At 39.6% G+C, this 15,703-nt stretch overlaps 1 protein-coding gene across 9 annotated transcripts in view; it reads left to right on the top strand.

The window, feature by feature from the left end:
* The window catches only part of PIP5K1B (phosphatidylinositol-4-phosphate 5-kinase, type I, beta), a 533,355-nt gene that overhangs the window by 442,326 nt on the left and 75,326 nt on the right, over positions 1 to 15,703 (top strand). For all 9 annotated transcript variants that reach the window (XM_010860667.1, XM_010860666.1, XM_010860662.1 and 6 more), the window contains one exon: positions 4,619 to 4,763. In XM_010860667.1, the coding sequence (XP_010858969.1) occupies positions 4,619 to 4,763 (145 nt within the window). The remainder of the gene's footprint in view (positions 1 to 4,618; positions 4,764 to 15,703) is intronic.

Below are 15,703 nucleotides of genomic sequence, written 5' to 3'. Positions count from 1 at the left end.
TTTTTTTTTACATCAGACAGGTATTGTGCCGGTGTCTTAACAAGGTTTGCAGGGAGGCACATGTCATGCAGCATCATGAACACCCAATCATCACACTCATGAACTACAAAAGGATCTTCTTAACTGATTTTTTAAAAGATATTTATAGTATGACACAGTTAATGTAAAATTTTTGAAACACATAAACAATCCCGTATTGGTTTATGGTAAAAAAAAAAAAAATAATTAGAACATACTAAAATATTCAGAAACAAAGATCTATAATCCCACTACCTGAAGGTACCAAATCTGAAGGTTTTGGTATTTTCACTAGTAGACCTTGGTCTGTGCTTATATATATATATTTTTTTTTTTCAAACACACATAGACATTATATACATATATGAGGCAGGAAGAAAAGGGGACAACAGAAGATCAGATGATTGGATGGCATCACGGACTCTATGGACATGAGTTTGAGCAAGCTCCGGGAGTTGGTGATGGACAGGGAAGCCTGGCGTGCCACAGTACATGGGGTCGCAAAGAGTCAGACACAACTGCGCGACTGAACTGACCAACAGCATAGCAGTGAATTACCAATTTATTTTGGTCCTTTTTAATGAGTTTAATAGAAGTTTTATAATTTTCTCCTGGCATGTCATGTTCCTACCTTTTGTTAGATATATTTCTCAAATCGTTGTAGAGATAAAGACAGATATGTGTTTTCTGTCTTTTCAGATAATGTATCTTTAAGATTTGGTTTTTCTGGCTATTTGTTGCTACTGCATAGACCTCACATCTTTCTTACTTGCTGACTAGGGCTTCTGGTACAATGATAAATAGAAGTAGTGCTTGTGGGCAGCCTTGCCTCATCCTGATTTTAAAGGGAATTCTAATGTTTCACTTCTGAGAAAGTAGTTTGATGTATCAGATACCCATAGCCAAGTCAAGGAAGTTCCTTTTTATTCCTAGTTTCTAAAATTTTTGTCAAGAATGAGTGTTGCATTTTATCAAATGTTTTTCTCTATCTATTGAGTTAATCATTTGGATTTTCTCTTCTAATCCTATAAGAGGAAGTAACATTTTAGATTTTATTATCAGTTTATTCTTTTGGGAATCCCAGCATTTCCTGAAAGTTTCTTTTACTTCCTGTAGAATATTAGATCTCTCCTTGGGGTTTTATTTTCCTCAAGAGTCTTTAAAATAGCGTGTTCATCCTTGGCCCTTTTGCAGCACTTATCCATACGTGCCAAGTTGGATTTCTTTAACTTTTACCCAGATTTAGCAATTTCGACAAGAGTTACTGAATTGCCCTTGCTCCTCACTCTGAGTTAATGGCTCCAGTTTCTGACATCCATGCTCTTTCCCTAGCTTCCCTGTGTTGGTATCTCCCTACGACACTGCTTAATTCTCTAGAATTAACTCATTTTTAAACTGTGACAAACTTTCAGATAGTGTGCTCAATATGGCTTCTGTCAGCTATACTCATTTAAACATGTGTATATTGCTTCTAAAGTGTAAGCTATGAGTCCAGTTGTTAATCTAAGGGGATAAGTATAATAAATACACTACATAGCATTTAGAAAGTCTGGAAACATAGGAAGCAGTGCACAAATCGTGCTTTTTTTCAAATGAACTACTGGATCTACTGCTTTGAATCTAAAGGCATTTCACCAGAAAAGGTCTCGGAAGGTTGAAGAAGAACCTGTTGAGCGTATTCTTTGAAACTGTTGATGTATTATTTTTAAATGAATTTATCTGGACAATTCTCTGCATCTACAAAGTTTGCTGCAAGCTTCAGTCTTTTTATAATGCTCTGCATTTGGGGACTTCCCTTTCAGAGTGCGCCAACTCATCACCGAACGCCCCTCCGGTGTTTAATCATGTGTTCTCTGTCATTCTCAGTATGTCTGGGTTGTATTCGTTTTCTTCTGCCATGTGACAAATGACCAGAAGGTTAGCAGCTTACCTCCACTTATCATCTCCAGTTCTGTAAGTCAGAAGACTAGCAAGGTTTACCTGGTCCTCTGAACACAACTTTATCAGGGTCACCTCAGAAACGGGTCATCAAGGTGTCGGCTAGGCTGAGTTCTCATCTGGAGGTTCTGGAGAAGACCCCCTCCTCCAAGCACTTCCTGTTGTTGGCAGAATTCACTTCCTCGCAGTCGTAGGGCTGAAGTACTCATGTCTTTGCTATCTGACAGGTGTGGGCCGGGTTCACCCCTAGAGACCATCCGTGTTCCTTGCCATGCAGCCCCCTCCATCTTCAGACAGAGACTTTCCTGCAAGTCAGTGCCCCTCACACTTGGAATCTCTGCCGTGACGGTGTCTGACCCTTTAATATAGTTAAAGGGTTCACATGATTAGGCCAGGCCTACCTGAATAAAGGGTAAACCCTCTGACTAACTCAGGGTTAACTGATTAGTAGCCTTAATTAAATCTGCAAGATTCCTTTTGCCACATAAGATAAAATAATAACAAGAATAATATCTCATCATTCTCACAGCTTCTACCCACACTCAAAGGGAGATTATATAAGGGTGCAGGTCACTGGGGAACATTCTAGAATTCTTCCCACCATACTAGTTAGTTTTTTTTAAAACTGAAGGGTATGGGCACATAAGGAAACAGTGCTCTGGTTCATGGAGCTGCTCCTAAGAGTCAGCTATCTGGTGTTTGGGTGCTCTCTGACCCAGGCCCAAGTCACTGGACAGGTAGTGTTTTTCTATAATCTATCACTCAGGAAGCCTCTGGTTTATGAAGTCAAGCTGAGTATGCCCAAGACCCAAGTCTGTAGTAGTTGTTCTCAGTCCAGCTCCATCCACCTTATATTTAATAGTGATTCATTGGAATCTGATGTGAGCTTGTGTTTCAGATCCACTTTTCTATATTCTTGAGAGTTTTCATATTTTTCTGTGTATTTAATGAGAAGGTGGAATCAAGTATGTTGAAGATTGCCAGCCATTTGTCAACTGCTAGACTTGTTGATTTTTGAATGTTGAGTACTTGTGTAATTTTATATGCTCATCATCTATTAGTCATCATGGCAATTCTTTATTTTGATCTGACTCAGAGGCAAAACTGCACCATCTCCTACACTTTAATGTGTGTCTAGTCTCCTAGTCCAGAGTCCAGGCCTTCTATGCCTTCCCCCTTTTCCCTCCATTACTCACCCCACATCTCCATCTATATCCCTCCAAATCCAAAGTCCAAAACCTCACATGTTGTTATGCCAATTAGGGTCAATTTCCATTCATACACTTCATGACAGTACATAATTCTGAGCCTGTAAAAGAATACCACAAACACCTTAAGGCTACATTGTATTTATTATCATCTGTTTTAGCTTGCTTTGGGGAAAGGATTAAAAAGAATCCACAGTACAGCATAGTGACTCAAGTTAATAATAACTGTATTGCATATTTGAAAGTTGCTAAGAGAGGAGATCTTAAAAATGCTCATCACCAGAAAAAAATGCTAAAAGTGTGTGTGGTGATGGGATGTTAGCTCAACTTATTGTGATGATCATTTCACAATATATATTGGGTTAGCCAAAAAGTTCACTCGGGTTTTTCATACCATCTTACAGAAAAAACCCAAACGAACTTTTTGGCCAATCCAATAAACATATCAAATCACTATGTTATATACCTCAACCTGATCCAGTGTTATTGAATATGTGTCGGCTGTAGTTCCATAAAATTAAAAAATAAAGTATCTCCATGAGGGGAATAAAGGTCCAACTATGGAATGATAAAAACAAGATTCGTTCACAATATTCTATCTCTGGGAATTTATGTTTCTTTTTAAAGGAACTCTGATCTTTGCTGTTGGTCCCTTAAGCAAAACACTATCTCTGACAGACTGACCAGTAATTGGTGTGAATTTGTCCATTGGGAGAGGATGATTTAAAATGATCCAGATTCAACTGTCCAAAAAAAAAAAAAATCCATGTAGACTCAGAGTGAGCATAGCCTTGACTGTTCTACTTTCCTGATGGGGGATAGTCTTGCATGAGTACTTCCATAGGTACCTACATTTTAAATAAAAATGAGTTCTCATTAAGAAAAAAAAAAAAGCAGTCTTGCTTGTTAAAATATAATATCAAGGAGAGCTGTGAATAATATTCACAGATGCATGTGGGCTCAAACAAGGTTAAGGTCTAGCTGGCTGTTAGTCTCTGAAGCATTTGTTTCCTGGCTCTTAGCAAATCTGAGTTCTCAGATCTGCACTGAGAATCGCAGATGTGAGCACAGCCTCACAAGGGGGATCAGGTTCACTGTTTATACATTTGCCAATCATCCTTTTAATCTCTGTTGAATTATCTCTTCAAGCTCCTAGGAGTTTTTTATGTCATCTTTTGAAACAGTAAATCACTTTATTAGGTTTGAAAAAGAACATTCATAATGTCATTTCCATTAGCCATTTTGTAAATTAGTGCAATTTCCTTTCTGTTTAACCTGTTTCCAAGAAGCTATTTACATTTCTGCTGCAGTTCAGAGGAGCACAATTAATTCACAATTTAATTTGCAGCCTGATATGTAAAATGAACGCTTTTGACTCATTTAGATGATCATAGACACTGAAACAACATTTATTAGTGAGATTCATGAGGGCTTTTTTGCTTTTTGTCACCCAGCACTGGGATCCCGACACAGGCCAGATCTGGTGCCTAGTACTCCATCGCTGTTTGAAGCCGCTTCCTTGGCGACCACAATTTCATCTTCTTCCTTGTATGTCAATGAACATTATCCACATGACAGGACTACGCTTTATTCAAACAGGTAATACTTAGTACAATCAAATTACCAACCAGCTATTACCATGTTAATGTCACAGCTAGACCAGCGTCTCTGAATGAGTCATCCAGTCATCCCTGACAACCAGGTTGTGACCATTGCCTGCCCTGTAAGAAAAACAGAAAATCTGCATTTTTACCGTGGTAGGAGGGAAAATCCTTATGATTTTTATTCACAGTTAATCATTGTGTCCTGTAGAAAGTATGTATACTTGATTCTATGGGGGGGAAATGTGAATCTTTCATCATTTTTGTTTTAATAATCTTATGAATTTTTGTAAAGCAAGCACTCTTGGTTAATATTTTCACAAATAGTTGCAAAGATATTTGAATATTTTCTTTTTGTATGAGTGATCTTAGTAGCCACGATAAACAGAATAACAGCCCTCCTGTTTATGTCCTAATCCCCGGCACCTCTGATGCTCTTTCCTTATATAGTGAAAGGGGCTTTGCCAATATGACTAAGCTAAAGATCCGGAAATGGGAAGAGTATCCTGAATTATCCAGATAGACCCAGCACAATCACAGGGTCCACATAAGAGGAAATCAGGAAGGATTAGAGTTAGACAAGGAGCTGTGATGGCAGAAGCAGAGGTAAGAGAGGGAGAAAGATTTGAAGATGCTACATTGTTGGCTTTGAAGGTATACAAAGGGGCATGAGCCAAGGAATGCAGGCAGATTCTAAATGTCAGAACAGACAAGGAAACAGTCTGCCTTAGAGCATCCACAGAGGAACACAGTACTTCCAACCCTTTGAATGTTAGGACTTTGACTGCTAGAGGTATAAAATAATAAATCTGTCTTATTTTAAGCCATGAAGTTTATGACAGTTTGCCACAGAAGCAATAGGAAACTAATACAGTGACTCTCAAACATTTACTGTGAATCTGAATGTTGGGGTGGGTTACTGAACTTTCTTGGATAGAAAGTTAATTTTTGTTAGATATTTTTCTAATAAAAAATTAGGTAAATAAAATGTTTTCAAACACTGGTTCTAGTAATAGAAAATATCTTTACCAAAAGATCACAACATTGTGAGATTAGCTATTTTTTCTACTTTTATATAGGCATTTTTGTAACTAGCTTCAATTACAGGGTAGGGAATACTGTGTATACCTTCTCAGTAATTATCTGTTAAATGTTGAACTGGTTCTTATTAAAATTCAGCTCTCAAGAATCAAGATCAAATTTGTACAAGTGCTTTTTATACAGTAAGTCATTTTCCCCCTCCAACCTAGCAGCTTGGTTCACCTCCAGAAAGAGGACTCAATATGATAGATTCATTTTTAATGTGTGCATCCTTGTACATCCTAGCTTGGTCTTTAGCAGGTTAAGATTTGGTAGTTGAAGCTTCTGTAGAAATTCCTTTTTGTTGCTGCTCCCTTCTCTGTCAGCTAGATACAGGTTAGGTGGTAGCAGGTGAGACAGTCTGAAAAAGAGGAAGGAAGGACAAGGTGATTCACAAATCTTGCCTGGACTTCCATTTGGATCACTCTACTCTAGGACCAACAAATAAGGCTCTGTTGTAACTTATTCAACTCATCTGAACTGTAAAAGTAATTTGGGTAGCTTCCTCAGATTAGAAAAATTCAAAGTAATTTATACCATGAACATGTACCTTGAAAGTTCAAATTTGTTATGTAAATTAGTCAAGCAACAGTTTTTCCTGTTCATATGGTACAGCTGTGAAAAACTGTTCTTTTGCTCTCAAATGTAAATAGCAGCTCAAAAGATGGAAAGTCACAGGAAGTTCTTTGAAAGGTCAAAATCAATTCTCATGTGAAGCTGTGGTGGTTTCTTTACCATTGGATAGTTGGATGTGCTGTTAAATTACATACTAGAATTTTCAGCACAAAAATACAAGGGTTTCGTATGTTTGTTTTTGGTGGCAGTGGTTGTGGTTCAGTCTCTTGACCAGAGGTATTTAACTCTTGGGTATTTATAAGGTTCCTTGAGGATCTGAATCGGAGTTCCTTCTAACTCCCAATCCTTTCTGGCCAGCGTGGGAGATACCTTGCCTGTTCCAGGGCTGTGGTATACAACTCTTGATACCTTTATTTATGCTGATACAGGTTATCATTTAGATGGGAAAAGCATCAGTGTTGTCTATGATATTTTCCCCTTTCTCTTTTTTTAAGTGAATTATTTGAAATAAATCTTCTGTGGCATTGTATCTCCCAAGTTACAATTTGATATATTTAGCTATCCATCTGGGTTCAGTTGCAAGAACAAGAAACCACTCAGTCTTAAGCAGAAAGGGATTTGATACGGAGAATCCGCAAAGTCTTAAAGGTTTGGGGGTGCGTTGTGCTGTGGGTGGGACATTAGGAAATCCACTCCAGGTACACACCCCCGAGCTGGCCCACCAGTAGCCTTGCAACCTTTGCCACAATCATGTGGAGGTCCTGCCTGAGGGATGCAAGCCAGAGAAAAGCATGTTGTGAACTGAGAATATTTTTTAAATAAACCAACATTTTAAAATCATATCACTAAATCATCACTAAGTAATCATATCATATTTCACTAAAATGCCCATATTCTTTTGAAAACCCACTAGTTGTGGCATCACTGGGCTCCCTTGCTTCACGCTGGAGAGGAGCACATGGACGCTCTGGGTCAGCACCCTCTGCTGTGGTCACCTCTGCTCTGGCCTGCCTGCTCCTGTGGGCATTTCTGCTCTTCACCCATGATGTGTAAGAGAAGTCAAAGACATGCCTCAGATCTTAAGACTGCCGTAGGGAAGTCATAAGGACAAGGTGCAAAAAAGGCACAGAGGTGCTAAAGAACCCTGAAGAGAAATAATGGTGATTCAACCCCAGGGAATCAATATGCCTACTTCCCCACCCACCATGCCCACCCCTAATTACTCAGCAGGGAAGCCTGACCAGCCAATTGAAAAGAAGTTGTCATATTTTGTTCCTATCATTTTTTTCCTTTAGAGTCCTCCAAGTCCTACATGATGTCTCTTGAGGCGATACATAGACAATATTCTAATTCTCTTCAGGCCCGCTAAAGTTTAAAACCTAATCCAGACAGCCTGTAAAGAAAATTGGTGTTGTAATTCATGTTAGGTTTTCCCTTTTCTTTATGAATCGCTTTTATGTTAAGGCAGAGTGGTCTGTTTTCCCACTTCCACATCACACTATACATAACTGTCCTTAGATATGCTGTGAATATTCCAACTAGCAGTTGTCATTGTGTCCATCCTTTCAGAATCTTTTAAGTTTGAAGAGTGTCAGTTAGTGCCTAGGTGTTTCCACTCCTGAATCATATACTGTAGTGGGCTGCTGCTGTCTCTTAGAATTACTCCTTTTTTTTTAAAAGATTATTCTTTGTGACTTCAAAAATTCCAGTAGCAATTTATTCTTTTTTTCCAGTGCATTCCAAAATTTGACTAGGAAACAAAAAAATACTATCATTTTTAAAGTATATATTTGACTTGATTACTGGGAGTATATATTTTCAAGTTCTACTCAACAGTCCTATGTTAGAGCATGGAATTCATAAGATTACAAAGGAACTGTTATAAGTTCTTGCTTCCCAGTCAAATGGTGGGATTTTAATTCTGATGTTTTGATTCTTGAATTCTTCTTTCCTAATAAGAATTCTGTTTTTATCTATATAAATTGAGCATTAAGGAATACAGAGGCAAATGTGTTTTACCTCGAAGTTAAAAAGAGTTTAGTGTTGTGGAAATTGGATGCACACATGAATCTTAATTCTTTTTGTGATTTCCTGCACAGTTCGTAGCAAACATGAAGCTCTTATAATGCATAAGGACAGAAAGCCCTACTGCATTCCAGTATGTTTATCCTTTCCCCACCAAAGATGTCTTTACCAACATCACCACTCTGTCTAGTCTCATGTTTTGCCAGTGGCTATTTCTAATAGTTGGCTCAGACTGAAGACATTTGAAATATTGAGAAAAGGACGGATAGGTCAGAGGAAAACCACTGGTCATTCGTCCACGGAGAGACAGCTGGCAAAGGCTCCCTAAATGTGAAGTCCAACATTTGAGACCTCAAAGGCTGACTCAGTGGTTCCAAGCACTGTTCTGGCCCTTTCTTCCTGCCAGTAGAGAATGGTAAACCTCAGAGAGGGTGGAACAGTTGCCTCTATCTACAAGCTCCTCCCCACAAATTGCTCATCGTTCAAATTTAAAGACATATAAGTAGAGCCATCCCAAAGAATGTTAGAGACCCATTATTTTACAGATGTTGTCTAAAAGATAAAGGAAGAGAAATGCAGAGACATGCATTATATGACATATCCAAAGTCACAGAGCCTGCTAACAGGATTTAAATCGGAACACAGGTCTCTGGGGTCCAAGCCTCGCGGTCTTTCCACTGTGCCACCTTTCTCATCATGGTCTCCGAAGACTTCTGGTCTTATCCTTGATGTGTATGTTATGCACAGATGGTCAGTTGGGGTTTTTTTCCTTAATGTGAATTCTGGCCCTCTGAGCATTTTTTATTTTCACTATTTAATAACTAAAGTATTTCCAGTTGGCAAAGTAGTGGGCTTATGTTAACATCTACCTATGATGTTTATTCTAGAAGTCACTGAGCTAAGTTTGCTTACTAAAAACATGATAGTTATGGGAACTTTTCTATCATAGTACTAGTTATACTTCAAACCATCAATAATAATCCAATAATAACTACAAAATAGCTAGTTATGGGGCCTTATTAAGGATCTGTGTTCTTGACTCAAGTCACTTCATTCTCATTGTCGTTCATTCGCTCAGTCATGTCCTACTCTTTGCGACCCCATGGACTACAGCACCCCAGGTTTCCCCTCCCTCACCATCTCCCAGAGCCCACCCAAATGCATGTCCATTGAGTCAGCGATGCCATCCACCCGTCTCATCCGCTGTCGTCCCCTTCTCCTCCTGCCTTCAATCTTTCCCAGCATCAGGGTCTTTTCTAGTGAATTGGCTCTTCACATCAGGTGGCCAAAGTATTGGAGCTTCAGCATCAGTCCTTCCAATGAATAATCAGGGCTGATTTCCTTTAGTAATTCTCACAGCAACCCTATCTTATCTCCAGTTTACAGATGAGGGATGCTTAGCAATTTAGCTAACTTTCCTGAGGTCAAGTGGCGAAAAAATAGAGCCATGTTATCCACACACAGCACTGACAGGGAGTGTATTAAGGCACAGCCTCAGCTAGTCAACAGTTGTCCTTAGACAAGGACAGTTGTCTCAGACAAGATGGCTTTTAGATGATGCTTTTAATGGAAATTCAGTAATATCCACACACATTCTCTTCTTCCCTATCTGTTTTGCCTTTTCTTTTTCCATGTGATTTTGAGTAAGGGTTTTCACTTTCAAAAATGTTAGTTTTGGTTTTCAAACACTAAAAATATGACGTATTAGTTTAAATTCACAAGAAACTTAAAATAGCTGTTTCCTTACGTTTTTATTTTCAATTCTCCACATACACTTCAAATTGGTACATGATCATTGAGAGACTTTTTAAATTGAATTATAGTTGATTTATAATATTAGTTTTATGTGTATTACATAGTGATTCAATACTTTACTAGATTATACTACACTGAAAGTTATTACAAAATATTGGTCAGATTCCCTGTAACCTTGTTGCTTTTATTTGTTTTGTACATGGTAGTTTGTATCGCTTACTCGCCTGCCCCTAACTTGGCCCTCCCATGCTCTCTCCCCACACTGGGAATCACGAGTTTGTTCTCTGTATCTGTGAATCTGGTTCTATACTTGTCATATTCATTCATTTATTTTTTAGATTTCACATATACGTGTTAATATACAGTTTTTGCCTTTCTCTGTCTGACTTTTTGCTAAGCATAATAACCCTATACATAATACTCATTGCTGCTGCTGCTGCTAAGTCGCTTCAGTCATGTCCGATTCTGTGTGACCCCATAGAAGGCAGCCCACCAGGCTCCGCCGTCACATGGTCATAAATGGCAGAAGTTCACTGAGAAGAGACTTGTTAGGTATGTTTCTGCTTGATTTAGAAAACCCTGAATCCTCTGTTGACATAGTAAGGTTCAAAGGAATCCTTATTACTTACAAAACAAAGGGAGAAAATGTTGGGGGCACAAACTTGCTAGTAATTCCAGTTCTGTAACCATAACCTCCAGAGAGGGACAGTGCATGCCTGCAGTATCTGCTGTGGCCATGGCAGCTCCTTGCTGTACCTAGATGCCAGCTGGGGGCTCTGCCAGCCCATCAGAAGGTCTCTGTAGCCCTTCTGTTGATGCTAGATTTTGAACCTGACCTTGACAGACTCTTGTGCTTTTATGCATCTTCATCTCAGTACTCCTGCCTGCAGATGGACCTTCTTGCCACCATCAGCCCCAGTCAGGTTTTTCTCTTTCACTTTCAGTATTATAAATCATCAGTTAGGGCATTAGTCCTCCAGCTGCCACTTCCACCTCTCGAACATTGGGCAGGTCACCTTAACTTTGTGTGCCTCAGTTCCTCATTTATAAAATGTGGATTATTATGCTACCCACCAGAGCATTGTTACAGAGATTAAATGTAATAATCTTTGGAGAGCACTTATGCCTCTTGGCACATAGTAAGCAGCCTCAAAATACTCGTTAAAATAAGTGATTCCAGACCCTGACACATTGCAGTTTCCCCATAAGTCCCACTCTAAGGGGCAAGATATAGTTATTTTTGGCAAAAAGCCCTCATGGAGTACTCTGTTAGTCAGAGTCCTGTCAAGGAAACAGAAAACACACTTGGAATTTCAGAGAGAATTTAGGAAAGGGTTACAGAGTGTGGGAGGCTGAAAGAGTGAAAGCAGGGAGTTGCAGAAACCCAACTAAATAACTGCAGGAAACTGCTCCTAGCAGGAGCCCTGCCATGTCACCAGAACCTCAAACTCAGGAAGGAGGCCACACCTGGGGACCAGATGCCCCCTGAGGAACAGGGACAATAGAAAAGGATGTCACCTACAGAGCTGGGAGAGTGGCAGGGACATGGCCAGCTCCAAAGACATCACCAAAGAAGAAAGAAAGAAAAATGTAGGAAGAGACCCAAGCCTTCTCTCTTCCTCTTGCCTCATTTCCTGGCAGTGTCCTCAACTGGCAGAACCTGGCCAAGGAGCCTGAGGTACGTGGTTTGCCAACTCTTGGCCCCAGCTTTGCAAAGGAGAGTTGAGACAGAATATTAATAATAGCCTCAGCACACAAAGGGAAAACTGAGATAGATATAAAATCTTTCACACAAAAGAATTATAAAAATCAAAGTTTTATAAAGATTGAGTGTGTGCAAGAACAAAAATCAATTTAGACTCTTTTAAAGGGAATCAGAGCCAATTTATTACTGTGCCAAGGTAATAATAGAATGTAAGGTAGCTATAATTTTTTTAATAATGTGGGTAATTAGAGACTTCAGTATTTACCAATAAGTCTGATAGCCAATAATGCTTTCCCTGATACTATACTAGAGTAGATGCTGGTTTTAAATACTCAAAGAAATGTCTTAGCTAATTCCAGGTACATGGGTTAGATAAGAAAGGTTCTTGAGCTCAAGAATTCCACAAAGCGGTTTGTAAACCTGGGGAATCCAGCTGATAGAGCAGGCGATAGACAAGGTAGCCATCACCCCTGCCCTAGACAATGCACTTTATTGCCAAGACCCCAGTCCACCCCATCTTATCAACTGGCTATAACTCAGTTTGAAGCAAACACATTTGAGGCAGTGGAGAGATGTAATGTCATTTCCATTCTCCTTAGAGTTAAGAGAAGGGTTTAGTGTCAGGAAAGCAGGTCACCAAGCAAATGATGATATATGTTTGGGGAGAATAGCAGTCCTGAGAATCCTGAGGCAAAGCCTGCTTTGTTACCCAGCCTCCCAAGAGAAGAATGTCTTATTTTAGAAATTAGGACCTTTTTAGGCATGCTGTGTTTCAGGCGAATCTAAGAGCCATGTTCATATCCTTTTCCAGTTGTGATTGGGGCCCCTGCAGAGAAAATTGGAACGTGATTCAGCATCACAGTATGCCTGTTAGTTTAGCTTCCTCTCCACAAACCCAGGCCAAAAGAAACCCAGATTTACATCATATACTCTATGCCTGGATTTTGTTAGATGACACTGGTTTTTTTTTTGACAAATTATAAAATTACTTCTGAAGTGATTAGCTTTTCAAATGATCCCTCATATGTTTCAGCCTAGGCAGGAAATTGAAGTGAACTTTTCAGATATCTGACATTTATGAAGAATAATTTAGGATTCAGCATTAATTCAAAGAACACTCACATTTTTTGATGAATTGTTACATGGTAATATTTCTAGGTGCTTTTCGTGCATTATTAAAATTTTTTAATGGATCCAATTGATGAGTAAGCCATATGAGGGGGAAAAAATGTGGAAAAATGTTGGCCAGCCTTTGGATATCTTAACTGGTCAAAAATAACCTCTTCAGTCTATTTTCTACATTGTAGTTCTGGGACCAAACCATCATGTCTATTTGCTTGACTTCGGCCACTAATGCAGTCTCTGGAAGAATGTCTTGCTGGTGGTGGATGTACCTCTGTAGACCCTCCCCAAACCCCTGCCCTTCTTCACTGAACCTCCAGAGAAATGCATCTCAGAATGTGATTGATTCCATCTAGGTTTTCCACACTGCTCAAGGAATTCTTCAACTCATGGTGGAGTTGAAGAAAAAAGTTTTTTGAAAGATATTCCTCTCCTTCTGTATTTTTTCTGAGGTATGAAACAATTTCTTTGCCTTGTGGTTAAGCTAATACACAGATGGGCTCATTCAAGGACTTAAGAGGATATAATATGTAATGCCTGCCATGCAAAGTGGAAGGGGTTTCAGATGATAGTGGGGAGACAGGACCTCAATGCCTTTCTTGTACTTCAGCTCTACCTGGACATATCCTAAGCAAAGATTCCCTTGCCTTAAAGGAATTTTAGGTTAACGATACCTCTGGAAGACTCCAGCCTGCCCTAGACTGGCTTCCCAGCTCAGCCTCTGTGACCTTTGGCCAAACTACATTTCTGCTCTTCTGGACTTGACTAAGTCTACAGAGACCCTTGACTCAGTGGCCAAGCAAAGCCATCTGTTTGAGATCCCATGAGCTTGTTGACTCTCTTGGTCTACTTAGAGATCAGTTTGATCCTTCTGGGCCCCTAGAAGTCACCCTCTCGACCCTGACCATCGCCCTCTGCCTGTTTGACTTGTCTGCATCACACTCTAATTCCACCCTTCAGTTTAGCCAGCCTTATGAAGTTAGTATCTTCCCCTAGACGACTCCTGTCCAAGTGACCCCATACAGGGCAGCGCCGTGGGCTTGTCCTTATCACTTCAGCTGTCAACAGCCTCTCTTTGGGGTACCCTCTTTTAGTGCATCTCCTGTGTTCCCATTTGCCTTCTCATCTAGTTCTGATAACCACAATACAAAGTAATGATGACTGCCAGGGCCTGAGACTATGATGTGTGAACTCCTTCTAGGTTCTCTCTACTAGCTCCCTCCCTTCCTCCTCCATCCAGGGACCCCCAGGTGCCAGGCTCTGCCAGAATCCCAAGTTTGATTTTGCAATTCTGACATACTGAATATACACAAAGTAACAAATATCATTTCTTCCAAGGCTCTAGAAGGAAGTTGATTCTCAACATCCTCTGTTTAATCTTGTTATCTATGGAATTATCTCCCAAGTAGCCAGCTTTATCTCCTTGTAATTTAGACGAGTTGGTGATCTTTGAGGGTACAATTTCACTGTGGAAGTCCACAAGTGTAAACCTGCTACTGAGGACTCATTAATTTCAGAGAAACTTGACAGACTCCCCCGCTCCACCTCCAGCCCACAGGCCAACTAAACACACCTACACAACAGCCTTTTGCTTGAAGCTCATGATAGTCTGGGTGTCAGGAGAGTTAGGTAAGTCTAATGAGGGAATTAGGAGTCATCAATAAAATCTCAAATCAGAATAATACTAATCCAAAATGTAATATTTTATCACCTGCTTTCAAGGATAAAGTAATAAAGATGAAATATAATGATATAAAGGAGTTTATTAGTTAATTTTCTGGCCAGCCATATTAAGAATTAGTGTTTGGAAGGTCACAAAAGAACTTAAAAACAACCAGACTTGTTTTCTCAACTAAGGATTTGGCTAAAATGAAAATTCATCATGATGGCTACTTGATAAAATATGGGTTAATTTCTCTGTCTTTTGTTGTTTCTCATCACATTGGAAGAATATTTCTATGTACTCATAGTCTGGGCAGAAGTGTTTCATCTTTTATTTATATGTAAGTGCATCTGGGTTCATTTCCTAATAATTCTAACTGCCATTACTGGCCGTTTTCTTTGTCGTCACTGGGTTGTGACAGGAGAGAAGTCAGACGTGTTAATAAGTGAGTTTTCCTGCTCACCTTCCTGATGTGTTTCCAATCCTAGTAGCTAAACTTTCCCTAAAAGAATCATGGAGCTTTGGAAATAGAAGAGTATTTTGACATCATAGGAAAAGAAAATGGCAACCCACTCCAGTATTCTTGCCTGGAGAATCCCATGGGCAGAGGAACCTGGTGGGCTAGAGTCCATGGGATCACAGAGAGTCAGACACGACTGAGTGACTAACACACACACTTTGACATCATATCCTCCAATTCTTTTATTCTTTTATAACAAAATTCTATATACTGAGTTAAATGGTCAAATGGTTGTATAAAGTTAATTAGGAAAAAGAGCCGGTCCTTGTTCACCTCCCCTTACACTTTACTGTCCCCAGATGTAACCACTTTCAGCTCTTCTACCTGATTCATGTGGTAATTAATTCCGTATTTCTAAACAGCATGCTTGTATTGCTGTTTCTCGACATTAGGTTTGGACATTAACTAATAATTTCCCACTATAGAAGATGAATATTTAGCTGTCTTTTTGCCCCATACATGCACCCTTCCCACCCGCCCTTCTAGTCTGCC

This window comes from Bison bison, unplaced genomic scaffold (genome assembly GCF_000754665.1).
Source record: "Bison bison bison isolate TAMUID 2011002044 unplaced genomic scaffold, Bison_UMD1.0 scf7180017864469, whole genome shotgun sequence".
NCBI classification, from domain to species: Eukaryota; Metazoa; Chordata; class Mammalia; order Artiodactyla; family Bovidae; genus Bison; species Bison bison.
The sequence above is the reverse complement of the archived record's forward strand: the minus strand, read 5'-3'. Positions and strand labels throughout refer to the sequence as shown.